This window comes from Dysidea avara, chromosome 4 (genome assembly GCF_963678975.1).
Source record: "Dysidea avara chromosome 4, odDysAvar1.4, whole genome shotgun sequence".
NCBI classification, from domain to species: Eukaryota; Metazoa; Porifera; class Demospongiae; order Dictyoceratida; family Dysideidae; genus Dysidea; species Dysidea avara.
The window spans coordinates 31,402,181-31,427,762 of NC_089275.1; the positions used below are offsets into that span (position 1 = coordinate 31,402,181).

Sequence of the window (25,582 nt, forward strand, 5' to 3'; positions counted from 1 at the left end):
GAAACATCATAAACCCCCCTGGAGTTGACCCTGCATGAAACCACAGTCAGATCACACAAAAAGAAAATCTGTTAATTAAAAAAGAAAAAGTTATGTTAGGCTGTCAGTTATCCACTCACAGCAGTTCCAAGCCATGACAATCTTCTCATACTTGTACCAGCCATGCTATCAATGATCGGTCTGATGGTAGATTTGATGGTTGTATATATGAAACCAATGAAACACTTGACATTCTGAATAGAGGTTGGTTGATAGTGAACCAGCACACTATTTTCAATTGTTTTGTAGTAGTGCAGGCAATTGTAGATATTCAGTCTTGTCTTGTTTCCTAGATCTTGCAGATTGAATGTTGTGTTTTAAATTTAAATAGCATGTTAGTTCAAGGAAAGCAACCGAACGTGTAGCTGAGTTATATACAACAATATCTGCCCTGGGTATTAGAATAGTAGCTTGATGAACTTCACTAGATCGAAAACCCTGAACCAGTGGTGGATCCAGAGAGGGTTTCAGGTTTAGACACCTGGGATATTTTTACGTGGGCATTAGTGAAAGTCACTCAACAAGTGTAACACTCAGCATGCGAAGCATGTTACAATTAAGGGGGCAGTCTGAGCCCATGCCTCCACAGGAAAATTTTGAAAATTAGCTTTCTGAGATTAAATCTGGTAACACGTTTGATTGATATATTAATTAATACATGGTATTATTTCATCTAGCAGTGGCAATTCTGAAAGCTGATATTCAGGGGACAAAGCAAACCAAATGAATTCCCCCACAGGAAAAAGTTGACATTTTAGTCTACTTTTGGTGCTGAACTTGTTGAATAAACATTGAAAGTGATCATACATGTTAAAAGAAAGCTCATTATTTAATGTCAGTCTCTAGAAGTAGCAGCTATGAATCTGCATGATAAGCAATGCATGGACCACAACATAAAATTAATGCAGTAGCTAGTATGATTTCATGCATCCAGAAAACTTCTGATCTCATTCCACTTTGGAATGACTGAATTTATAGGCATAAGTTCTCCCAGGCCTACTGATAGAAAATAATTAAGTTTTGAAGAATGTTTCAGAATGGTAACCGGGGGCAGATCTATAGACTTTCAAACACGGAGGTTCCACTCTGGAACATGGTAATTGCCAGAGCAGCTTCAGTCTAGTTAGCTACCTCAGTAGTAGCTAGCTAATAATATTTGATGACAATAATCATTCCCCACTGTTAAATCTTATCATTATATTTAAACCCTACAGAAAATGCAAGTGAAGCTTCTTAAAACCACTAAAACAGTAATTATTTCTTTAATAATAGAGATGCTTATTGTATATGAAGAGCCCACATTTCGACCCCTGATGCTAGAATGGTACCAAATGATTAACTATACATTGTTAGCTATTATTATTATAGCAAATGTGAATTGTGTGCTTGGCTGCTGGTCTACAAATTAGGTACAGTAGTTTCACCCACCTGTGCTCACTCCATAGACTTATTTGGGCACTTCCTTATTTTCAGAGGGGGTTTCAGCTGAAACTATTGCAACCCCCCTGTATCCACCACTGTAATTGTCAGCATAAACATGGCTAGATGGATAGTCATGAACCATTTCTTTCAGCTTTAAAACCAGTGAATGAAGTACTTGGTCATGGTGATACATGTATCTTTGTTGTACTAAAGCCACAGGCTAGGATGTGAGCAGTGGTAGGACAAGTAGAGTCCCACAAGGTTGAACATACGTACCATAACCTCAAGTTTAATGCAGTTGGTAAGGTGCTTGAAGCAGCCCACAGAAGAATGACAATTGCCCTGGGTGGGAACCAGACATCAGTTGGTTCTGTGTCCTGTATGATTTCCTCTAACTAGGAGAGTCTCCAAATTTGGATTGGAAGGTGTCTGCAAATTAATGAGCAGCTTCATATTTCAGACTTATGATTGTGCAGACAATAAACGCTCGGCTTTAACATACAATGATTGAGCAGTTAGAAGGGAAAATAGTTGCTCACGTGCAAATATCAACAAAGAGTAGTCAGCATCTTGTGTTTGTAGAGGGACTGCAGTCATAGTGGATGGATTCCACCCTAAAGAAAATAATAAGTTATGTCGCTATAAATTAAAGCATAGCCACATTGTAGTTGACTATGGCAGTTACCTGAAAGGAATAGTATACTGGATGCAGGATCAAACTAGCCGCAGGGGCGAAGCTTAACTGGAACGTCAACTCGTGTGATCATGTGAGCACACACTGCAAACCCACATCTACTGTTAGCTATTGTGTAATACAAATGTCTCAAGATTTATAATATTAATGGCATACGAGGTAGATTTCATTGCGGCACCGTTACTGGAGGGGAACAGCTAGGGCGGACTTGATGATAGCCTACGGCAGTCTATTGATAATGGCAGTTTTGCCCATATTTATAGCAGCTCGTCGCTCAGTTTACACTCAAGAACAATTGAAGGTACACGTCAATCGTTATCACATGTACATGCCATGTTATACTGTGGATAAAGGGACCACTCTTGTGCCGCGGCCAAGCGCCAAACTGCTTTTTTCGTTGGTGGGAAGAAAGAGGTTCTGAACGCAATGGCTACATCAGTTATTCCACCCCCCCCCCCCCCCCCCCCCCCCCAAAAAAAAATACAAAAGAAAAAAATTGATCTATGCATTGACTATGTGTTGTGTACTGGTGAAGCTAATATCTTTGTCTAGGGCCAGCTAACAAGCTTGAATTTAAACTATGCAATGCATTGATGCTTTAGTTAGTATTTTGAGTCCATCTCTTAGTTGTCCAGCACGTATACCAGCTGGTGCTGGGGGTGGTGCCAAGGGCAGTCCATCTAGCCTGAGAGAAAATTATTTGTTACTTTTGTTCCATCATAATCTGAATCTATACTGTAGTTATCAATAAAGCACACCAGCTAGATGTACACTGTAGCTACGCACTACTTCCTGTTGTGGACCAAACTTAGTTCAGAAGTGCCAAATAGGCACCCACTAATCATTGGCTGTGGGGAATCTTCAAGTCTCTACCAATGAGTAGATATTATTATATTATGAGCATAAGCAGCTATTCCATCATTTACTTGACTACCAAACACAGTAGCTGTATGAATGTGAGTTGGAGGCTCACTTGAACTCATCCCTTCAAACAGACAATGAAAGGCATTTAGTACAGTACGTATTAGAGGTGTGCGATAACAAATTTAGACATATCTCGATATTTCCTTTTGAACATATCTCGATTATCTAACATATCTAGATGATTGGAAAAAAAAGCATATTATAGTCTACTGCCAATTATGTACGTAACCAGTGAAGTGAGCACAATTTTGAAGAGTATAAAGAAGTGAAAAGTGATAGTTTTAGTACAGTGCTCAAGTGGTGGGAGAGTTGGAGATGGTCTATACCATCAGATATTCCTTGATATACAAGTAATTTACGGAAGTTTACTATTATCTAGATAAATAAACCTATTATCCTAATCTCGATAAGTCTTATGATATCTAGATAATCGGATATATCTAGATAACCGCACACCTCTAGTACGTATGACAATGGCATTAGCGAGGGTTAGGGTTGGATACAACTTTGGTTTATTCTTTACCAGTCTTTCTTTGCCACAACTATACAAGTTTCAAAATCTAAAGGAGATGGGTAGCTGGTAACTATAACACAGTGGTTAGATGACTTGCCCATAGTCTGGGGAACTTGATAGCAATAATCTCTTGGGATACATTTTGTGTGGCTCATTTTGAAAGTAACTTATATGGTACAATATCCACAGCCTCTCAGTAATGTTATTATAATATTGTATTCATAACAATGAACAAGTTTATATTGATACTATGTTCATTATATTGGTGTGACTCTATGCCACACACATGCAAATGATTTAATCTGATGTATATACTTTGTTTATCACTAACTTTACCAGAGAACAGGGAATTATTTTGAATTTGTTAATACTATTATGGAAACCACTAAACAGACATATGTTTAATCCACTTTTATAGCATCCTAGTTACCAATTATAAACTATAAATTCCTCAATTGAGAAACTTAATGTACACCTGTCTACTGTGGTGACTAGGCCTAGTCAAATTTACTGTATATGTGTGATGATCTGGCTTCCATGCACACAAAAGCAAACTAATTTTTTCTGGATTGCTGACCTAATGGACTATCACATTCCACTCTATCTTTTCTTCAGATCTGGCTGCCCTATTCTGACAACCTTCAGCTGCCTTTATCAGACACTATGAAAGCCATGAGTGGAGGTTTGGCATAGTTCAATGGCCATGAGTTTGCGGGTATGGTCTGCCGTGAGCTGGGGAAGCCTTGGAGGACTGGGAAGTCTTGTTTTTCTTCACTTACTATAGATGAACTTCTGGTTTTCTTACTCCATTTTATACTCCTACATGATTATATATAAGTGTGCGTGTGTGTGTGCATGTGTGTGTGTGTGTGTGTGTGTAAGAAGTCCACACACCCAGCACCCCCAATACTATTACCGCCGCATAATTCATACTGAATAGTATTGGAGTAATTTATTGTCCATTTTCTCTCATTATAGAGACTATTGAAGTACTTGTTTCAATACTGACTAAAGACGGAGTTTGTATAGGTAGTATTGGAACACTATTTTGCAGCATGCAAAAAAAACTTACAAAGGATTGGAAATGCGCGATCAAAACAATAGTGATATCATATCCAATCCTCGTTATGGTATTTACACTCCCTCTGCCCGGTTACTAGATGCACAAGCTTATTCGTTTCTTCTTTCGTAGCATGAGTAGTTCTCTTTATTGATGTACAACCTTCTTCAAATGAGCCCAGCACTACTAGGTGAGTAATTGATAAAGGAAAATAGTGTAACACACCCTAAAACCTCAACCTAGCACGTAAGGAAGTTCCGAGACTCATGGCTATTCACACTTGTGGAATTTTTACAAAGAAACAAAAACGCTTTGTTGAACACAATTTATAAGAGAATACTTGAAACCATTAGTAAAGTGCAGTGCTTTGTTTTATAGATGCTAAAACTATTTCCTAAGTTGTGGTTTGAAGCTCGGTTTGAAGTAATTTCATTATGTTGATTTGTGGAGTTTTGTCGTAGTACTGGTAGAAGAAACAGCAAGCTACTATACAGCATAAAAGAGCTTAATGTTATGGTAATGCAGTGCAAACATGCATCAGCTCTAATTCAGATGTGGCATTAGCCATCAATACATGTGATCCAGCAGTTCAATGTATTGTCCTGAAGTCACAGTCACTGGTGCATAGCTGTCCACCACTTGGTTGAGATGGTCATTATATTTAGACGCAGTGAGGGAGACAGTAGTGGAAGCAAAATGAAACTGTAGTAGTGAAGCACACTGTATGTAAGCAAGAGTTCATACTAAATATATATATTATGTACTCTTGATGTAAGGCATCAACGTAATTTTATATTGGTGCATACAGTAGTGAATCAAGAGCCTACATGGATATAACAAAACAGTTGGTCCACTGGATATCGAATTGATGTACCCATATCACACTGAAGGTAGCATCTAAACCTGGAGTCGCCAGTATCAATCATGAACAAAACGTATATGCACACCATATATTATAAACAAATGCAATAACTGTTATTTAATAGCCATGAACCAAAATGAGTTTGCTTGATACTACCTCAGTACATCACGTTCAGTATTGTCCACTGCAGTTCAAACTCTGTATCAGTACAAAATAAGCGCAGTATACTGAATAGCACAACCACATACCAACTGTTGTTGATAGCATTTTTTCACCCTTTTGTAGTTGGTAAAAAATGCTAGAAAAGTGACAAACAAGTGGTTATTGTTGTAACAGTAATACAAATTGCTGTTTAAGATACTGTTACTCTGTTACAAAATCTGACATACGTATTATGCAGATCAATATAGCCATGTACTCTTAAGGAACAGCCATGAAATGTAGACATTTCATAGATGGTTTTGTTGAATTTCCTCTTAGAATTGATTTCATAGTCACACAGAAAAATCACTAGTTTGGGAGCTAGGGTAATGAAATTGACACAGCATTTTAATAACAATCGCATCTATCACAGCTTGTGTGATCAGTTGCAACTACTGCCGAGGGGTCAGCAACAAGCTTTAAATCTCATAGGTCAATTCTTGAATCTTTCACTCCAGATTTTGGTGCTAAGGCCGCATAAACTTAATTATTAGTTTCTCATCCCTGCCTGCATCACCGTTTTTCTTACCTCATCAAGGCTTTTTAACACCACTGGTGTCTAAGGGAGGCCAATTAGCACCTTTTATAGTTGGTACCTTACTAGAGCAGTCTAAGAAAATCGCATTTTGAGTTATTTCAGCTAGCTAATTCAGCTATCTAGTTAGTAACAAATAGAACAAAATCTGCCCTCCCGCACTGTTATTTTGAGTACAGGAGGATGAGAAACTAACAATTAAGTTTATGTGGCCTAAATACTTGGTAACTGACCCCTCAACTAATGCAGATGCATACTGTAGTTAACGCACTATACCAGAGCGTTACACCATGAAATGCTTATGGCAGCCATGCCATCAAAGTTTAATTGTGAATGTAACATTAAGTATCATTTCATGATTTGTTTCATAGGCCATGAAATGCATATGCATATCAGAATTTCATGGCACTGTAGAGATTTCGTGGGTGCAGTACCCATGAAAATGGGAAAACCATAGGATCTTTCATAAGTAGAGGCATGATAAATTTATATACTCATCTGATAGTGAAATTACTCAATAGCAAATGGACTGCAGGGAGTAGGAGTATACAAGATTACCAGTGATACAGGCAGATTGAGTTAATGGGACATTTTCCTCATGGCTTTCGGTTACCTCAGGTGTGCCCCAGGGTTCAGTCTTAGGCCCTCTTCTTTTTTTACTTTACATTAATGACATTTCCTCTGTTATATCTCACAGCAAAGTCAAACTATTTGCTGATGATGTCATGATCTACAAGGAAATCTCATCTCCTGATGATGTTAAATGGATTTCTCAAGTATAGCTCAGTGGGCAAAGAAGTGGCTCTTGCGTCTCAATCCACTTAAATGTGATAGCATAGTGATTTCCAACAAGCGTTCCCCAATTTTACCTTCATACAATCTAGATTCTTCTGTTATTCTACACCATCCTGTAATTCGATACCTTGGCATTATAGTTGACACAAAGCTGAACTGGAATGAACACTGTAAATATGTCTCAGCTAAAGCTACAAAAGCACTCAATTTTCTTCGCCACTGCCTGTTCAATGCTCCTTCATCCATTAAATCTACTGCTTACAAATGCAATGCATTGTTATGGAATATGCCAGTCCAGTTTGGCATCCTCATACTGCTAAAAACATCAATGCTCTGGAATCTGTTCAGCGTAGAGCTGCCCGTTGGGCTTCCAATAGCAGGTGGATTCCTTCATCTCACTGTTGGAGTAAGTCTTCTGACGAATGCATCCAAGCATTAAAGTGGCCTACCATTCAACAGCGTCACACCTACTTTACTATTTGTTGCATTCATGATAGTATCCACCACAGGAATTCCTTACCATTTAGTGAACATTTTCAGTTGTCCCAAGCTCCCACAAGGTGTCACCCTCTATCTATCCGCCCTGTGACATCGTCTATTAATTCTTTTCGTTACTCTTTCTTTGTGAACAGCCCATTTCTGTGGAATACCATACCCCATACCATCCTGCGAATTAAACAGCCACCCTTGTTCCGTTTAGCCCTCCGTCGTTTTCTTTTTTAAATCTTCTCTATACTTAATGTTCTTGTTTTGTTGGTATTTATTTTTGTTCTTGTAGTAGTTATTTTGTTTTTCAGGTGTATTTGCTTATGTCGTTGTTTTTGTAATTTCTGGTGTTTAATCAAGACTCACGGTAGTGAGTCGCGCGGCCAGTAAAGCAGAAACGCGCGCCGCAGACAATAAATGACGCGACCACTACGTGAGGATTTTACAGGAACGAACGTTGTCAAATTCGGCCTTCCTGTAACTAACCCGCCACTTACGCTATCCCTCTGAAACTCTAGGGTTGAACTCATCGTGTCACTAGTAACTACCACACAAGCAGTGAAGCAAATTCATGCCGATTGTTTCGTGATCGAGATTGCCGACATCAAAGGGGAAGTTTCATTTTTTTTTTTTTTTTTATCGCATGCGGTTAGACGCAACCGCATGTGTATGCCTTGCGTTCCTTTGTGCATTCCGAACATTGATTGCCCTGCTATTGCTTCAGTATTCACTCAATCGCCTCAAGATTCACATCATCGATTTCACCATACATGATTACCCTACAGTCTTAACTTCAGCACCAAACGAAGTTTCAGTCGTCCTCAGTCGACCTACAGGCCAAATACAAATCCCAGATTGTTGTTTTCCGCAATACTCGCTTGGCATGTAGGGCAATGTATCTTTAAACTGTTCTAAAAGTTTCGTTCAGATTGAAACCTATGTTTTCGAGAATGGCTAGTTTGAAATTTGAATTTAGTCGCCCCCACGTAATTTGCTCTCTAAGAATTTTACTCGGAATTTAAAGAATGACGCAAAGCACAACTGCGGTCACTGGGTATTGATGAACTGGCGCTCTATGTAGTTAATCAGTGCATATAGCCACAAAGAAGTGTGCTGCCATAGATTATAGTCCACAGATATGATCTATGGTGCTACATACCATCGTTCGTTTTTAAATTTGAATTTAGTCGCCCCCACCGTGACGTAATTTGTCCTCTAAGGGCGCGGCTTAAAGAATGACACAGAGTACAACTGTGGTTACCAGTTGTTGACACAAGCTGCGAGTAATTAGCACATGTAGCTAGCCAATTGTCACCATGCATTATTGCATTTTACAGCACCCCCACACAAAAATTACACATGTAATTACAACATACAGAGGACACATGAATACCAAACACTTTTCACAACAATAATGTAAGAATTGTACAATAATGACTGTAATATAACTGCTATGAAAATGTTTTCCAGTGGCCCGCCATGGTAGCAAATCTCACATGACGGCATGTATATTCATCCAAACACAATGGGAGTAACAAGTAAGTATGATAACAAGTTGATATGACTCCATTTGTAGAATCCAGATGAGTGGGTGTTGCTCCAGTATGTCTAAACAGTTAACAAACATTCCTGTTATAAATACGTGCTAGAGTTGCAATATAATAGTATAGTATTTAAATGTAACAATACATAGTCTCCATTGCATCACTATCAAACGACACTAAGTGGAGGATAAAGTTGCATCTCTAGTATGTACACTCTATCAGTACAACCTGTCTTAATGGCCACCAGTATAGAAAGACAACCTCTCTTGAAAAGCCAATTCCAATTGAGAATTTATACACTGTTACCTGTTTAATGAGTGAAGGTGGCAATAAACAAGTTCCACCGTAACTTATACACGTGATGTGATCCTGTATATTCTGTCAGTGGATGAGATCCACTTGGCCAGGACAAAATGTGACTCAAATGTCCTGGATGATCCATACTCAACCCACTTATGACCCAGTGGCACAATGGAACTGAGTATAGAGAATACAATTATATTTATTTCTAAGATGTGTGGATGTGTGGACACATTACAACACATTACATGTACATACAAGACATGCTACGTACTGTTTTAGCAATTCAAGTCACCAAATTATGTACGGACCAGTCAACAATGCTTTATAGTGCCCATCAGTAAACCTGAAGAAAAGTTATGAAAAATAAAAATTCACATAAATACAATGAAGCCTCATTAATATGGCCAGCTGTGGAACCAAAAAAATTGGCCTGAATAACAAGGTGGCCTTATTAATGAGGTCATAAAGTACTGCTTAGCTATATTTGGGATCTACTAGAGGTGGCCAATATAATGAGGTGGTCTTATTAAAGAGGTGGCCACTAAGTGAGGTTTCAATTAAAGAGGTGGCCACTAAGTGAGGTTTCACTGTACATACAGTTCACAATCACAATGGTGAACAATATTAATGGTTAACAATATACACTGAAACCTGCAGGTCACTTCTTGTGGAAGATTGTTCTCTACACTAAATGACACATTCAGAGATTGTATTTAGATGGATGATACAGTAACACATTGTGACTTCAATACTCGTGATGTGTCAATGCTAGGCAGCAACCATATACACGGCACTGCCAATGCACAACATCATACTTGCTCGCACACACAATTTCGCTCAAGATTTTACAAATTGATAATTAAGAGGTGTGGAAACTAGCTGTTCGCTCGAAAGACTGTGTGGCAGCTGTTTTCCTTCTGTACAAGTGGCCACCAAGACAGGTCCACTGTGGATGAAAGCCATGCAGGCATTAGATATTTGGTATTTTATGTGTTGAAGGCATTCCAGGGCCTCCGGTAGTCTCAAATCTCACCACAGTTTACCTCAGGCAGTGTTGTGGTTACCACTAAACCACCGGAATGCTGTGCTATGTTCATCTTATGCTTGGCTACTGTATAGTAGAATACTCTGAAAAATATATCCTATGGATAATGACTTCATCACTTTCTTCATCAGGAGCTTATAAGGACCAATAGTGAAACTTTTACACTTTGGGCTGACAGCCAACTGCCTAAGTCTTAAGCAGTGCCTTTGGTGCTCTAACAGATTGGCTGCCCCCTTGCTGCCAGCACTCACTGTCTCATACGCTGTCACACACTAAATCCATCTCTATAGCCAGTTAGAACAGCATGCTTCTTACCTTTTTTAAGGCCGCAAAATGCAGCCACCTCTTTAAAAAGCTAGGTCAGAAATTTTTTGTCCCTACGGCCTGAATAATGACCAGTTTTCACTGTACTATTAGTGATTAGTGATCACGGAGGATTATTTATTAAGATACTAAGATATACAAACGCTACAACCTCTAAATATAGCAGTAAATTTTTTTACCCTGGTCCAATGTCTCGTAATAATTGTGAGAGACTCTACTGTGACAAATACATGTTTATCATGATATGTACTAATCGCCTTTTTACAATTAAGTTTTACAACAGAAATACATGTATAGTTAAACTCACCAATTGTGACTAAATCCCTTCAACACGAAAAGACAAGTAATGAGACAACCTTGGAGACAACAGCCTCACAAGCCTATTCTTGTGCGCTTATTTAGTAGTAATAAAAATTTTAAAGGCGTTTATTTACAACAGGACATAATTACGCGCCCTTCTATTGTCTCTGTACATACTTGCCTTTCTTTACTATTCTCATTTCATTTCACAAGATCTCTTGGCAGGGGCGTAGCTTCTTCACTTGAATTAGTCAATGCTTGAAGTAGATCGAGATACTCTAATAGAACAGTCACATTTCTACAAGTGCCATATTTTTATATTGTAAAGTCTGTAAGTAGTGTAAGTAGCTAGTAATTTAAACTATACAATCCTATGCTAAGCAGAAGTTGTAACTATGCTAAATATTGATTGCTGTGTTACAGCTGTTTTGCGACTGCTCTAATAGAGTATCTTGATCGTTTTAATGCAGTACAAGATGAAAGGCAAAGTGTTATTAAGGGTTTACTAGTTAAAATGGGTGGTAGTTGACTGCAGTTGCATGCCACTAACAGGGCCGTCCAGAGAAATTAGAGAGCCCAGGGAAAAGAGTTAAAGAGGGGCCCAGGGGCAAGGAAGAGTCTAGATCCTGACTGCTCTATTAGAGTATATCGATCTTTCTTTAAACAGGTATTCAAGGGGCCCCTTTCGGGCTGGGGCAGGGAGAAAAATACCCCAGTTGCCCCCCCCCCCCCCCCCCCCATGTGGGCGGCCCTGGCCACTAAAATTACAGTTATATTTTAATATTCTGTCATTGTAATCAGGGGTTTCTGTCAAAACCATGGAAACTCACTTACTGTTATCAACAGTGCATTGCTTATTCTAACAAAAAGTATTGAAATCCCATCCAAAAACAGCTTATAGCTGTAAAAAAAGTGCGCGTCCAAGTAAAGCAGAGTTAACTGCGACAAAAAGTAATGATATCATAATGCGGCCATGTGCGAGGTGTGCAAGTTGTAAAATTAATATTAGCTAATCAGATAATACAATGTTATTGTTAAAGTGTTAATGAGAACTATGTGATGCTGCTATTTTTAAGTGTGTGAGCATCTTCATAGATGCCACACAAATTTAATTCTCAATAAAGCAATGTGTATAGATTCTCTGATAGCAATAAATAGTTTGAGTTTGGCCGTCTTTCCTGTATACTGCAATGCTACGAACAAAGGAAAGGTGGCCAAACTCAAACTATTTATTGCTATCAGAGAATCTATACACATTGCTTTATTGAGAATTAAATTTGTGTGGCATCTATGAAGATGCTCACACACTTAAAAATAGCAGCATCACATAGTTCTCATTAACACTTTAACAATAACATTGTATTATCTGATTAGCTAATATTAATTTTACAACTTGCACACCTCGCACATGGCCGCATTATGATATCATTACTTTTTGTCGCAGTTAACTCTGCTTTACTTGGACGCGCACTTTTTTTACAGCTATAAGCTGTTTTTGGATGGTATTAATTACTTGACTAACCTTTGACGTGTCTAGGGAGGTGCAGTACTGGTTGCTCTTCGCCACCGGCCAACTGTTGTTGGTAGTGGTGGTTTTGGTATGTGTACCTGGTCCCAGTTGCTGGGTTTGATTTAAAGAATTTTCTGTCCTAAGATTTCTTTTTGGGATCAATTGCCTACTGGGTCTTATATTTTTATTTTCCAGATGTGCTGATACTTGGGCAGGGAAGGACTTTGGTGCCCAGAGGCATTCTACGCACCAAAGGCCTTCCTTTAAGCCATGATTGGGTCTAAATACTAAAATAACCATCCTAGAGACCAGGTACTATCACATTCCCTCTATCAGGAATGGAGATGCTGCGAATGCAGCTAGAGCTTTTAAAAAGCTCTGTTTTTCAGAATGGCGAGACCAGAATTGGCACTGGGCGGCCGAATGCTGATCTGGATTCTGAGAAGTGTGGAAGAGGCAGCATTTGCTAAGAAGCAGTGTGCTACACTCCTCGCAACGAGGAGCTGACACTGACCAGCTATGACAGAGCTGCGTGCCAAGACTCCTGTTGGGGGAGGTGGCATTGACTCATGAGGGGGGGGTCACATGCCAGGCACTCCCGTTCTTGTATCACATCTGTTGGGGGAGGTGACATTGACTCATGAGAGTCGCATGCCAGGTGCTCCCTTGCTTGAATTACATCTGTTGGGGGAGGTGACATTGACCCATGGAAGTCACATGCCAGGCACTCCCTGCCTGCAGTGAGCAAAGGAGTGCATCGTGTGTGTCAGTAGCTGTAACAACAAACAGAAAATACAGTATGCAATATTGGCTAATAACTGCAACAGCTTTGGCATGGCAGAGCTGTGGAAGTTCTGGTATTGGTCCGTGATACAGTCTCCTGCCAGGCACTCCCTTGCGTTTGGCATCGCTGCTTGGTAATGGCCCATGATAGTCTCCAGGCTATACTACCACTTAGCATTGGCAGTATAATAGGTTCACCTACAGGGAGCTAATGAGTACATCAATGCACAAGTATGATAGCATCATGTGATGACAATACAACAGAGGCGCAGTACTGGCTAGTTGTATCACCACCAGTGTGCCTGCTCGAAGGAGTGCTACCACTGAAGCGATTAATAGAGGGTGGAGTGCAATGTATATGTATATATGTGTGTGTGCTATACCCTGTATGTGGGTCAACCACGTACATTTTTATTGGAATTTATTGTTGTAGGCATGATGTTGCTGTGAAAACTGGTATTTGTGCATAAGAGGGATGGGATGGGAGGGTAACACTTGTCTAACAACTAACGCCACGTGCTACTGCGCATGTGCTAGGATTCTTATTAGTGCGTCGTTATTCTTATTAATGTCTCGAGTCTAAGAGTGAATGCTCGAGGCCGCCATCAAGTTCAACATTAACTTTGTTTAAAGGTATTTTAAACTACATTTAATATTAATTACTTGACTAACCTTTGACGTGTCCAGGAAGGTGCAGTACTGGTCGCTCTTCGCCACCGGCCAACTGTTGTTGGTAGTGGTGGTTTTGGTATGTGTATCTGGTCCCGGTTGCTGGGTTTGATTTAAAGAATTTTCTGTCCTAAGATTTCTTTTTGGGATCAATTGCCTACTGGGTCTTATATTTTTATTTTCCAGATGTGCTGATACTTGGGCAGGGAGGATCGTCGATGAGAGGAGAGTGGAAGCCGAAGTAAAAGCAGTTTAAATGCCACTAAAACAAATTATGCAAAACCCTTGATTTTGGAATGAACGAGAATGTGTGGACAATGTAACCGTTATGCTTAGAATACTTGGCTAGTGCTAGAAATGCAATGCATGAAATGTGACCCTATTTTGTAAACTAATGGATGAGGCTTTGGATGCTTATCTATTTTATTTTAGCTTGATATCTTAATATAGGCCAATTTACATTACAAACTTAACTTTTTATGATTAGTGTAATGCATTAAGTTCTGTGAGTGATTACGTGGAACAAATGGTGACAATCACTTTGTTGACAAATAGTTCAATTTCTACCTTCTAAAATACATATAAAGAGATTTCTGACAGTTGAATCAAGTATTCTTGGTACTTTTCTGCAATTAATTGCATGTATCATTGTCTCAAGACTTAGTTTAACTATTCTAGCACCTGAACAAATCACCCAATGTGTATACTAATTGGTGCCTCGCACATGTGAATTGTGAAATTACTATATAGTGTGATATAATCATCCACATCTCCTACTGTAGCTAACTGAAGCTTTAGGGGTGAAATTTCACAACAAAGGTTTAATAGAAAAACTCAATTGAATTTTGCCATGTGTGGAAAAGGATGGTTTTCAAAATATGGTCGCAAATAGTGTTTCATCAGTTTGCCTAACAAAAGAAAGTACATCATCTTAATCCTTACACAAAGCCGGTGCAATCAAAAAGCTAATAATCCCCAGTGATCCCTACCATTTACTGTTGTTGTATTTCGAATATTGAGGTACACCGAGGGGCCTGACAACTACTGGAATCCTATGTTAATCACTTAGAATCCCAAAATAATATCTAGAATCTTGTTTAAGAGTCTGAAATCTTCGGTAAATGGAATCTCAACGAATCAAAACTGTTCAAGTTTGATTATTTCTGTATATTATTTTGTAAATTATGCTGTAAGTTATCTCATGCAATCAGTTTACTCTCACGAGTCATGCAAACATGTCTTGACACATCTGTACAGGCAATAATAGAAATTAAGCCTGAACTTCCAGTAATCCAGTCAGCCTGGTAGTTATACTGTAGTTGAGTACATAAGAATAATAATTTACAGCGTATGTGTAGCTACAGTATGCAAATTTTGAAGTGTGGAATTTTTTTTACTTGGAATCTGGGATCTTCGTATGGAATTCAGGATCTTTGTAAAACCTTGATGAGATTTGGAATCTTACACACAATTTTTAGGTGGTGTCAGACCTCTCATGATGTTTCAAAGAAAACTATGCACAAGTAACATACAATAGTACTATTAAAACACTTTTGCCTTGTGAAGCACAACAGGAGCTCATCGAGTCCGTAGGACGAGGGAGCATGTAACTCCGCATACTCACAACGTAAACAGCAAAATTCAAACATGGCGGACTTTTCTTAACATAGTATATTCCTTATATAGTAAAGGTTGTATCGTAGGGTAAAGAATTACGTAATAATCATGCCACAAATATGCAGCGCCTGGATTAATTCGTGAAAGAAAGGAATGGCAAGGAAGGAAACGTCGAGGAAAAGGCTTAACTAACGGAGTGAAATAGTGACAAGATGTTTTGGAGACTGCTAGGAAACATTCTTGCTTACCGCGTAATGTAAGTGGGCCGGCTATCAGTCCACGGCGGCAGCACAGATTATCTGCAGTAAACACTGACGGAATCAAGTTTCATCGCTCACTGCTGGAGCAAGAAGACTACAGTATAACTATTGTGCCAGTAGTAATAGGTTTAGCGAGCATGCGCGGTATGTGTTTATCCTTATACGGTTATTGTTTAAATTACTATTAATAAATTGCGACGCCATGTTTGAATTTCGCCGTTTACGGAGTTACATGCTCCCTCGTCCTACGGACTCGATGAGCTCCTGAGCACAATAATTATGTGACCAGATTTTACAAACCGATCCAAATCACACATCAGGCAAAGTCAAACTATCACCACCAGTGGAAGGCTACACTATCGTACTACTAGTTTTGACCCTCAGTACTATTCAAACTACTTGAGCCTGGTTTTAACAGACATCTTTTCTGGGTGATGTGGACAGCTTGAATGGCGGTTACTGGCCTTGTGAAGGACCTGGTTTGGCAAGAATCAGTGGCTTACTGGTGGATGGCCTGATAGCTATAGTGTTGGCCAGACGTTTTTTCTGTTGATTTTGCTACATATCAGCCACTTAGAAGCCAGCACAACCCTGTAAACTCGTGTCTGGACTCCAATCATGGTTTGCCTCCATTTTGAAGTCTATCTCTTGCCCTCCCCGCCACCCCCCACCCTCCACCCCTTTGTGAGCACTTGTGATACTACTTCGCTTGTCAAATTGCTCAGATTTTCTATCTTATTTGGCAGGAAACTCTACAAGCAGCTACAAGTGGCCTGAAAAGTAATAGATTGATGCATCTTTTGTGTAAATTTCATATGCGTGCTTGCTATCCTTGGCAAGTTATGCTGACTTGAATTCTTTAGAACCGTTTATCTTGAAACTTCTAATGTGCGATTTGGATCATTTTTCCAAAATCCAGTCACATATTAATTTCAATGGTATTAATCAAATGGTAGTACTGGTTAGTAGGATTTCTCCTAAAATGATTTGCACCTGTTAAAATGCTGCCGTAAAAATCCATCATACATAGAAAGGTATCAGCTCACTACGAAAAACACCTTTAAGGAAGAGTCTTACAACATCAAGCATCAAATCCAGCAGAAAAATACAGTAAACCACATCTCTAATCTATTGTGTATCTCGTTCAAGATAAACAGCTAGATCAAGGTATTCTAATACTGTAAAGCAGTCATAGTCACACATGTATATCATACGATAGCTATGCTTTAACAAAAAGTTAACAAACTAGTCCAGATAATTATTAATTTTAAATGAAGTAGGGTTCCAGCAATAAAAATTAATGAAACAAGAGGTGCGAATGATGAGCTATTGCAACATAACTATTTGGTAACATGCCAATGTAGGCATTTTCCCAGATTGATATGCTGTAATGGCTAGCAATAGTTGGTGCTGACTGGTTCACCTATATATATAATATGTCTTTATACGTATCTGCATAGAAACGAGGATTGAATGCAAAGAAAATCACAGCTAAGATTGCAGCAGCTACCCCTCTGTATGGCAGTTCAATAGTGTTAGTGATATATGTGTGCACCAATTACCTCTCAAAGGATTATACAAACTTTTTATTAAGTGTCATCTTCTTTGGACAAGGTGTGCGTGTTGTGAACCATGTAACCAGGTCAGTTGCTTTGGTGAGCCTTTATTATTTTAAAAATAATGTTACCATGGCAGCACTCTTGTGGATATGTTTATGGATTCATCATTATTGAATAAACTGAGCTATTACACTTTGTTGCTAAAACAACATGATCATCCTGACAATAATAAAGGTGAGCATTCATAATGTAATGAAGTACACACGGTTTGGGTACACCTACTTATAATTATTCATTCACTAAAGTTCCTTACGTTTTTAGCTACACTACTCCATTCACAGTCTATCATTTAGTTCACAACTGATCAGTCTGGTTTTTGCATTGTTTCAGAGACTTGGAGTAGTGAGGTTTGGACTTGAAATTGCTCAGAACTATGTAACACTATGAGAAGTATGTGACATCTGATTTAGCGCCTTCATTGTTGCTTACACAAAATTATCATACATAAAAGGGAGTCTATTTGATAAATTCTATACGTGGTGAAAAATCTGCTGCTTAAGCTAAGCCTACAATCAATCAAATGTATTTTAACTCGTGTATATTATCCAGCCTCCTGTATACAAACTACAGTATGTAATACATACAGCTATGCATTTGTAAGTACAAGCATTCATATTATACATAAACATAGTGTGTGTGAGTATGTGTGTGCGTGTGTGTGTGTATGTGTGTGTGCATGTGTGTATGTCTGTATGCATGTGTGTGATGGGAAAGGATCTTCTACACAGTGCACACACAAAAGCAAACTTACTTTTCCTGTGTTTACTTCTGTGCTGTCTTTGAGGATTGGCATTGACAGGGTTCTCAGGCTAGTGTATCTTTTCGTTATTCCCATGGGTGCAAGTTGCTTGGAGATTGTACAGCTAAATTTCATTTATTTTGGTATCATCATGTATAACAGAGTTCAAGTTTGTCAAGGATGCTGCACTTTATTCTCGTGTGAAGCTGCCTTTTCTTTTATTAGTGTAGCAAGTGTTTGCGGTTTGACAGTAAGCCTGATCAAGTCCTAGCAGGAATTGTGGCTGACACTTCTGTGTTGTCGCCAATCACCGTGGAGGAGATGTAGTGAAATTGGTGGAGAACTTCCGGTGTTTGGGAAGGCTCTTTAAGAGACAGGGAGTTGTATACTGTGTTGTCTGGGCAGTTAATGAAGGCAGTTAGGAAGCCTGGTTGTCTCTGTCACTCCATCTTTGCCAACAAATCTTTGTCAGTTGATGCTCATAGGTATGTTTGCATATCTTCCTACAGTAGCAGGTACCTTGTTGTATGGAAGCAAAACTTGGGCTGTGAAGGGTGATCAGACCAGGGTGTTAAGCAGTCATTGCATGAAGGGATATTAGGGGTTTCTTGAAACAGCAGTGGGGGGGGGGGGGGGGACATATCTCCTTTGAGCAGTTGGCTGTGGACTTTGGAGTGCTTAGTGTGTTACTGGTGTGTTACTGGCGCAACTGGTTGAGTTGTATGGCAAGGTTAAGCAACTACCACTTCCCCAAGCAATTGTTGTATGGAGAACTTTAAACTACTAGGCCATTTAATGAAAATGGACCCAAGTTATGATGAAGAGACATAGTTTTAAAAGATATCGAAGGAAGTACGTAGTTGAGCTGGTATGATGTAGCCCAGAATGGTATATGATTTGTGTCAAGCTATCCCTTTTGGAGGAGTTGCTAGAGGTCCTATTGTGGTCACTGGCTCTTTTGCCTGTGGCTGCAAAAGGACTTTTTGACGATCTGGATACTTGACCGCACATGTGCTTGTCAACTTCTTCCACCACAATAGACAGAGTTCTGCTGCAGGTGTGCAGAAGTTTCCATCGCAAGTGATCTCACCAGGCACCAGCAATACTTACAGTGTAGCTAGGTTTGAACCAGGTCTGATTCCGGATCCTACAGTTGATAGTTGACTGGCCAATAAGATAAGGTGTGATTGTTTGTGTGTGTGTGTGTGTGTGTGTGTGTGTGTGTGATGGGATGGGATTTGCAGTAATCTTCTACATACGTACTGTAGTGCACACACAAAAGCATATTTACCTTTAGCACAGACATAGTTCTTTACTAAATACTAGTAGCACACTATTATTAATTAATAACTTCTCAGTAGAATTGACCACAATTAACTCACCTACTATATGGTTTTCCTGACTATTCCATAATTCCTGAGACAGCTGTAGCTACTCCATTATCCAAACTCATTGGCCCTGGACGATTTCAGATAACCGAAAAGTACGGATAATATATACAGAACTTTGTTCAAATACTGTACACTTTCACCCTAATAGAACAGTAATTTGTGCAGTTTGGATAATGAAAAGCTTGGATATGTAAATGATGGCTGGATTATAGAGAGACTACTGTACGTGGTATGGTATAATGTATGTAAGCTTGCATGCAGCTCATAAGACAATTGTCACATGGATTCCTTGTTCCGGTAGCGTAGAAAGTCCCGATAGGCGATAATTCGATCAGCTTGGTAGAGCAAGTGTTTTATGGTTTACTCTTTCATTTTGGCATATTACCATTTGCCTACAAGCCTCTCTCATGCACCAGCTCTACATTAGCATGCCTGATACATCCAACCTACGTAATATAACTATTTGAAATGACAACAAAATGTACTTGTAACTGTATGTTTTGTGATAGCCTTGAAGGGCATGAATTACCCTATAACATATGCAAATGCTGTACATACTGTATGTGTGCAAGCTGGAACTCATGACAAGTTAAATAAGATTGTCCTTTTCTCAGTTTAGGCCCAACATGTGCCTGTAGTACAGTGCATACATTGTAATCATTCTTGTTAGTTTAACATACTTTTCTCTTATTGCATAGAGGAGTTAGTTTTAAATTACAATTTGGATGCCAAGGACTATATACTCTTTGATGTTTAATAGCAGCTACATGTAGAATTATTCATAAATCTCATGCAGTACTTCAAGGAAAAATGTTTGGTAGTTTTTCACACCTCACCCACTGTTTTTTCACTTAAAAAGAAGTGTGCCTGAAACCGAAGTCATAGTACAGCACATTTAATCTCAAATTATTTTATTAGTAAGTTAGCTTGTTGATATAGGACTTATCACTTTTTTAGTATTAAGAAAGAAAGGTAGCAGCCTTTGTCCTATGAGTCCATGACAATAGCCACCAAATCCTCTTAAAGGATCCCCTCAGTATCAAGAATAATGACATCAGTGGATAAGATTATGCATCTGCCACTTAGTGGGAAGAAAACATTACATGTAGATGTATGTATATATGTAGATTACGTGCAATGGTGATGAGAGAAAAGGGGTCTCACTCTGTTTAAAACTGTTCAGTCTGAGTTTAAAGTAGAAATTATGTATTTTTACTGATAAGTAATCTCAGTAATTATGAAAGCATTTTAAATCAAAAATAAAGATAATAATGCATATATGTACATGCTTTCCACCAATGCATGTGTGTAAACAGTATCTGTCTCTGAATTGACATATTGGAGAGATTATATTATGTAATCTTCACAACTCTTTGGTTAAACTTCTAATATTTTTCTTCTTAATTGCTAGAGGTATTCAAGTGGGATTTCAGCTTTATTGATATTGGCCTATATGTTGTGGCTGTCTTCACTGCAATGGCATATTTTATCACTAAGGTACAACTATAATAAAAATAACAATGTAAATTTTATATATTTAATAGTGCCTATTACTCTGTAGCACTGGATACTGAATAATATTTTTGCGATGTTCTTTTCCTTCACTGCCATTGAGTTCATATCACTGCAGACGTAAGTTATATATAACATAATTTATATATTATACTGTAATTCTGAAATATATATAATTCTGCACAGATGCATTTTGGCCTATGTATGTGTATTATACTGTGTAACTATGCAGTGGCTCTGCCTGAAACAAATAACTGTATTGATATTATGCATATCTGCTACTTAATGTGTCAAAAAGAATGCAGCAAACATGTTATTCGCATTATGTAATACTGATCAATTGTGTAATATGGAATTTTATTAGCTTTTGCTGTTATCAAGAAGAGTAGGAATCATTGTGGATATATTCATGGGGGGGAGGGGGGAGGCGGTTCTAGAAAATTTGCTGACTGGTTTCCAACTCAAAGGCAAAAAAGCCCATCAGGGTTGGGTTAATTTTACAGATACTTTAGCTTTAAAATGTTCACATTTAAATCTTACCATTCTAAGTCTATACAGCAAATTTGATGCATTATCGAAGAGTTGCAGAAGTTACAATAGCTTTATTTTTAGAGGTGCTTAATATGTTCAAGTCTCAGGAGAAGCTAATTTGTGCTGGAGAGAAGCAGTTTACGTAGTTTGATCACTATCTTTTTGTAATACATATGTACCATTTTAGACTTACATTTCGCTTACTGTTTCAATTTTTTTTTCGATTTAAAGGTCCACTGAAATGATAAAATATACTTTGGCTATTAGCAATCCTCTCTACTAGTGGGATAGATTGGTGCATGTGATTTTGTTAGATTTTGTTTTATTTAGTAGATATAACACATTTCAGTGTATTGTGGTTTTTTCAATTATATTACATCATAACGCATGAGACAAAGAAACTTTAGTACGTGTGAGGTGCCATTGGAGCAACAGAGGCATACATTGTACAGCTAGACTCAATTCAGTTTCACGTCATATCTGTCATAACAACTTAAAACATGGTAATAACTTGTACTGCAACCAGTTACACGGCAGTAAGTGAATTTACGCTGGTCTTGTGGTGAAGAACGCTCGAGAACTCCCACTAAACTCAGTTAAAGGGACTGTAAATCAACAGTCCAATGGTCGAAACATGTCTAAGTTTACTTCTTAAGATGTTTTGAATACACTGAAGGGTCCAATACAGCAGATGGAGGTAGAAAAATGTGAGGAAAAACAAGTGCGATGGTGCCACTGGCAAGATACCCGGCAAGATATCATCCCTACCAGGCAGAGAAGCGACTCAGGATAGTGTAATATAGATACCATTGTTTGTTTCATGGTACTGCTAACCCAGCTTTGTAAACAAACTGAACTAATCTTCAGTGAAACAAAATGAAGCATGAACTTTGATAGTGTGAAGCACACAGGCCAAGCTGCTACAGGCAACTATAGAACAACTCCACCATTGTTTTCCAGCAGAACGTTCAAGTAATCTTGGAACACTATGAAGCTGAAAAGGAGAGCTTTGGCATTGCCACCTGCACGTTAGACTTTCACTGTTTATCTACCTTTCCCATTGCAAAGTGTGTAATAACAGTACTTCTGGTTCTTTGTCTTGAATCACAACATGATGTAACTAGACTTTGTGGCTTAATATCTCTGTACAACAACATAATTGAATTATTACAAAGGTGGTTTTGTGCATTGCATGATACAAACAACCTATTTATTCAATAAAATGGCAAGTGGATTTTCCATTTCAGTGAACCTTTAAAAAAGCTGACTGGTTTCCATTGTTTGGATGCCTTCATTGCTTTATTAAATAATCACAAATTTGCTGCATTATTTGTTATAGAATAGTCATTATGATTTACACATACATATGATTTTAGAGTATCGTACATAGCTATTGTATTAGGGTAACTGCTTTAGAGTGCATCAAACTTGCTGCTGATCTCAAGAGTTGTAGCTAGCCCCTGGTGATACATAGATATTAAGGAATGTTGTCACAGTGCCTTGTTTCTGCAGCAAAATTGATCATTTTAAGTGCAGCTAGAGCACACTTTGCTTCTGTAGCAAACCAATAACTAAAAGCACAGCTACTTATACACTCCCTGTTACAGTAGTGTAAGCTCTTCAAATGATTTTGTGGCATCTAAATATGCGTCTCTAAAGAAATTTTCAGTATGAAAAATTAATGCTTTTGTATGGTTTTCTTTCATGATGATTAGAGATAAAAGGTAAAGGCAAAATGCACAGAGCAAACACTCATTGGACATGTACACGAAAACGCATGCACCGTGTGTGTACTGTGGCATGAAATGGTAGTTGTGATAGTTGCACGGAATTAAAAAAAATTGGTAATTATATGCACTTACTTTGGATACATAATTGATCATCAATTGCATGACTATTTGTGGTCCTTTCATGGTAAACTTAAGCACACCAAAATATACAACTGCATGATGACTACTTATTATTGCATGGATGAAAATGTATATTTTTAAATTATTATTTTAGCACTCAAGTTTGCTACATTGTCCTATTGGGAGCACTCTTCTTTGACATATTTTGGGTAACCTACATGTAAGCCATACATGATAAACTCACATAATATGTTTACTTTGAGTTTAGATGATTTTTGGAGTTCATATAGTAATAGTCGGAACAGTCTTATTTGAGGCACCTCTAAAATGTGAGTAAACTTTACTTAGTGGAGCTAAGGCATCTATCAATATGTAGTGGTGTTTCCTATGGACTTGTTAGAAGGTAGCCAAAGCAATATTTTTATCATGTTACCACCAAAAGATATTGCATTTCCAGGTATGTACTATATATGTAGTCTATTATATAAAACATGCTTTGTATGTATTTAGGGTTATTTATCGCTCTTTTATATCGTTATGATGTAAGGTGAGCATGCTATTTAAAATGTCTTTAAATGATGACATAATCCAGGCAGCACCCCAACAATAGCAGGATTTATTTCATCATAAGTTGTATATCATACATCTTTGGCTTCATGATTGCCATTGTGACGATGCATACTTTCAGGACCCCTCAGGTGTGGATTACTCAATGTAAAGTAGTGTCTTTATAACATACATTCTTGCTTAATGTAGTCAGTACTGCTATTCCTGGTGCCAGCTTGCCTAGGACTTCCATTAGCAACTGCAGCAATTAAAGGTGAACTATCAGATCTGTGGAGGTGAATCTGCGCTTATTGGAAATAGCCATATGTCATTTTATTGTAGGTTTAATGAGCATCAAAAACTACCCTGAAGATGAATCTAGTAATAGAAACTAAAGTGACTGTGATAGTTTTCTCAGTGGTTTGTAACATAATCTAATGTCAGTAGCTTATAATGAATATTATTCTTATTATTATACTAGGACCATGTCACATACAACCAAGTACATACAGCAACGCAACAACCCCCTAGTGAGGCTATTAGGTGTGAAGGCACAATCAAAATAATTATGATCCCAAATCAACTCAATATGTCACAATAGTGACAGATATAACACAATAGTGGCATCATACCTAGAGGCCACCAGTAGCTAAATACGGTTCATCAGTGGTGTGGCAATGGCACAGTGATGTGTAGGTGTGGCAATGGCACAGTGATGTGTACACAGTACATGCATATAAAACATACAGGAGAGAACCACACCTTGAATATTGCAGTATTGTATGCAGCAATACATTATTGGCAATATCACCGAAGATAAAAATTATTCAGCCATATAGCCAATAATATACAGCACAGTATCAACATCAACTAGAGGTCACCAGTAGCTAAAAATATAGTTCATCAGTGGTGTGGCAATGGCACAGTGATGGGTACACACTATATGCATACACAACTTGCAGGAGATGCACAACACTGTAGGAGTATGCAAGCCAGGTGAACCAGACAAAGGAAGACAGCCAAGCCAGTCAGAGCCTCTTAAGCCAGATAAAGGCAAAATATGCAATAAAACATTAAAACATACCACGCTCTTTACAATGCATTAGTACAAACGGACAGCCAGGCCAACCAGAGCCTAGCAAACCAGAAAAATAAAAATACAAGTAAACAATACAAACAAACAACTGCTATTAATCCTGTTCTTGTGCAGCTGGCATGCCGTACTTACTTCCCAATGGTGTCCTGTGTAGCCACCTTAATTACCTTGTCCTTTACCTGGAGCACATCAGCTGGCATGGCGACTTGAGACTTAGTGTGCCAGTTGGCAACACTTTCAACCACAAATGAACAGTAGTCTGCTCATCTAAATAGCCATTTGAATCTACCTGGTCAATTAGTAGTGGGCATCACTCGCAAACTCTTTTGATTGGCATTAAATAGAATTGTTGTACTGTTTCTATCACCACCACAAAACACCCACCCATTATACGATTTTCTCTGCATACAA

At 38.4% G+C, this 25,582-nt stretch overlaps 1 protein-coding gene and 1 long non-coding RNA gene across 5 annotated transcripts; one reads left to right on the forward strand and one right to left on the reverse strand.

Moving 5' to 3' along the window:
* The first annotated feature begins 2,014 nt into the window (after nucleotides 1-2,014).
* Nucleotides 2,015-24,550, forward strand: LOC136253177 (minor histocompatibility antigen H13-like). Of its 3 annotated transcripts, XM_066045802.1 has the most exons (13): nucleotides 2,025-2,456; nucleotides 17,348-17,421; nucleotides 17,482-17,529; nucleotides 17,583-17,680; nucleotides 21,048-21,133; nucleotides 21,198-21,268; nucleotides 23,684-23,738; nucleotides 23,798-23,858; nucleotides 23,906-23,986; nucleotides 24,040-24,076; nucleotides 24,122-24,227; nucleotides 24,286-24,371; nucleotides 24,418-24,550. In XM_066045802.1, the coding sequence occupies exons 1-13, from the start codon at nucleotides 2,367-2,369 to the stop codon at nucleotides 24,443-24,445; spliced, it is 921 nt and encodes a 306-aa protein (XP_065901874.1). In that variant the 5' UTR covers nucleotides 2,025-2,366; the 3' UTR covers nucleotides 24,446-24,550. The 3 variants fall into 3 exon arrangements, 2 of the variants coding, with proteins under 2 accessions (XP_065901874.1, XP_065901873.1); XM_066045801.1 differs by having other exon boundaries at nucleotides 2,026-2,456; nucleotides 17,348-17,529; XR_010699989.1 differs by lacking the exon at nucleotides 24,418-24,550 and having other exon boundaries at nucleotides 2,015-2,456; nucleotides 17,348-17,529; nucleotides 24,040-24,071.
* Nucleotides 8,389-11,368, reverse strand: LOC136254678 (uncharacterized). Of its 2 annotated transcripts, none has more exons than XR_010700668.1 (3): nucleotides 11,056-11,368; nucleotides 9,651-9,722; nucleotides 8,389-9,140 (listed from the first exon to the last, which is right to left on the reverse strand). It is a non-coding gene; the product is annotated as an uncharacterized lncRNA (long non-coding RNA). The 2 variants fall into 2 exon arrangements; XR_010700667.1 differs by having other exon boundaries at nucleotides 9,383-9,722.
* Nucleotides 24,551-25,582: the final 1,032 nt, after the last annotated feature.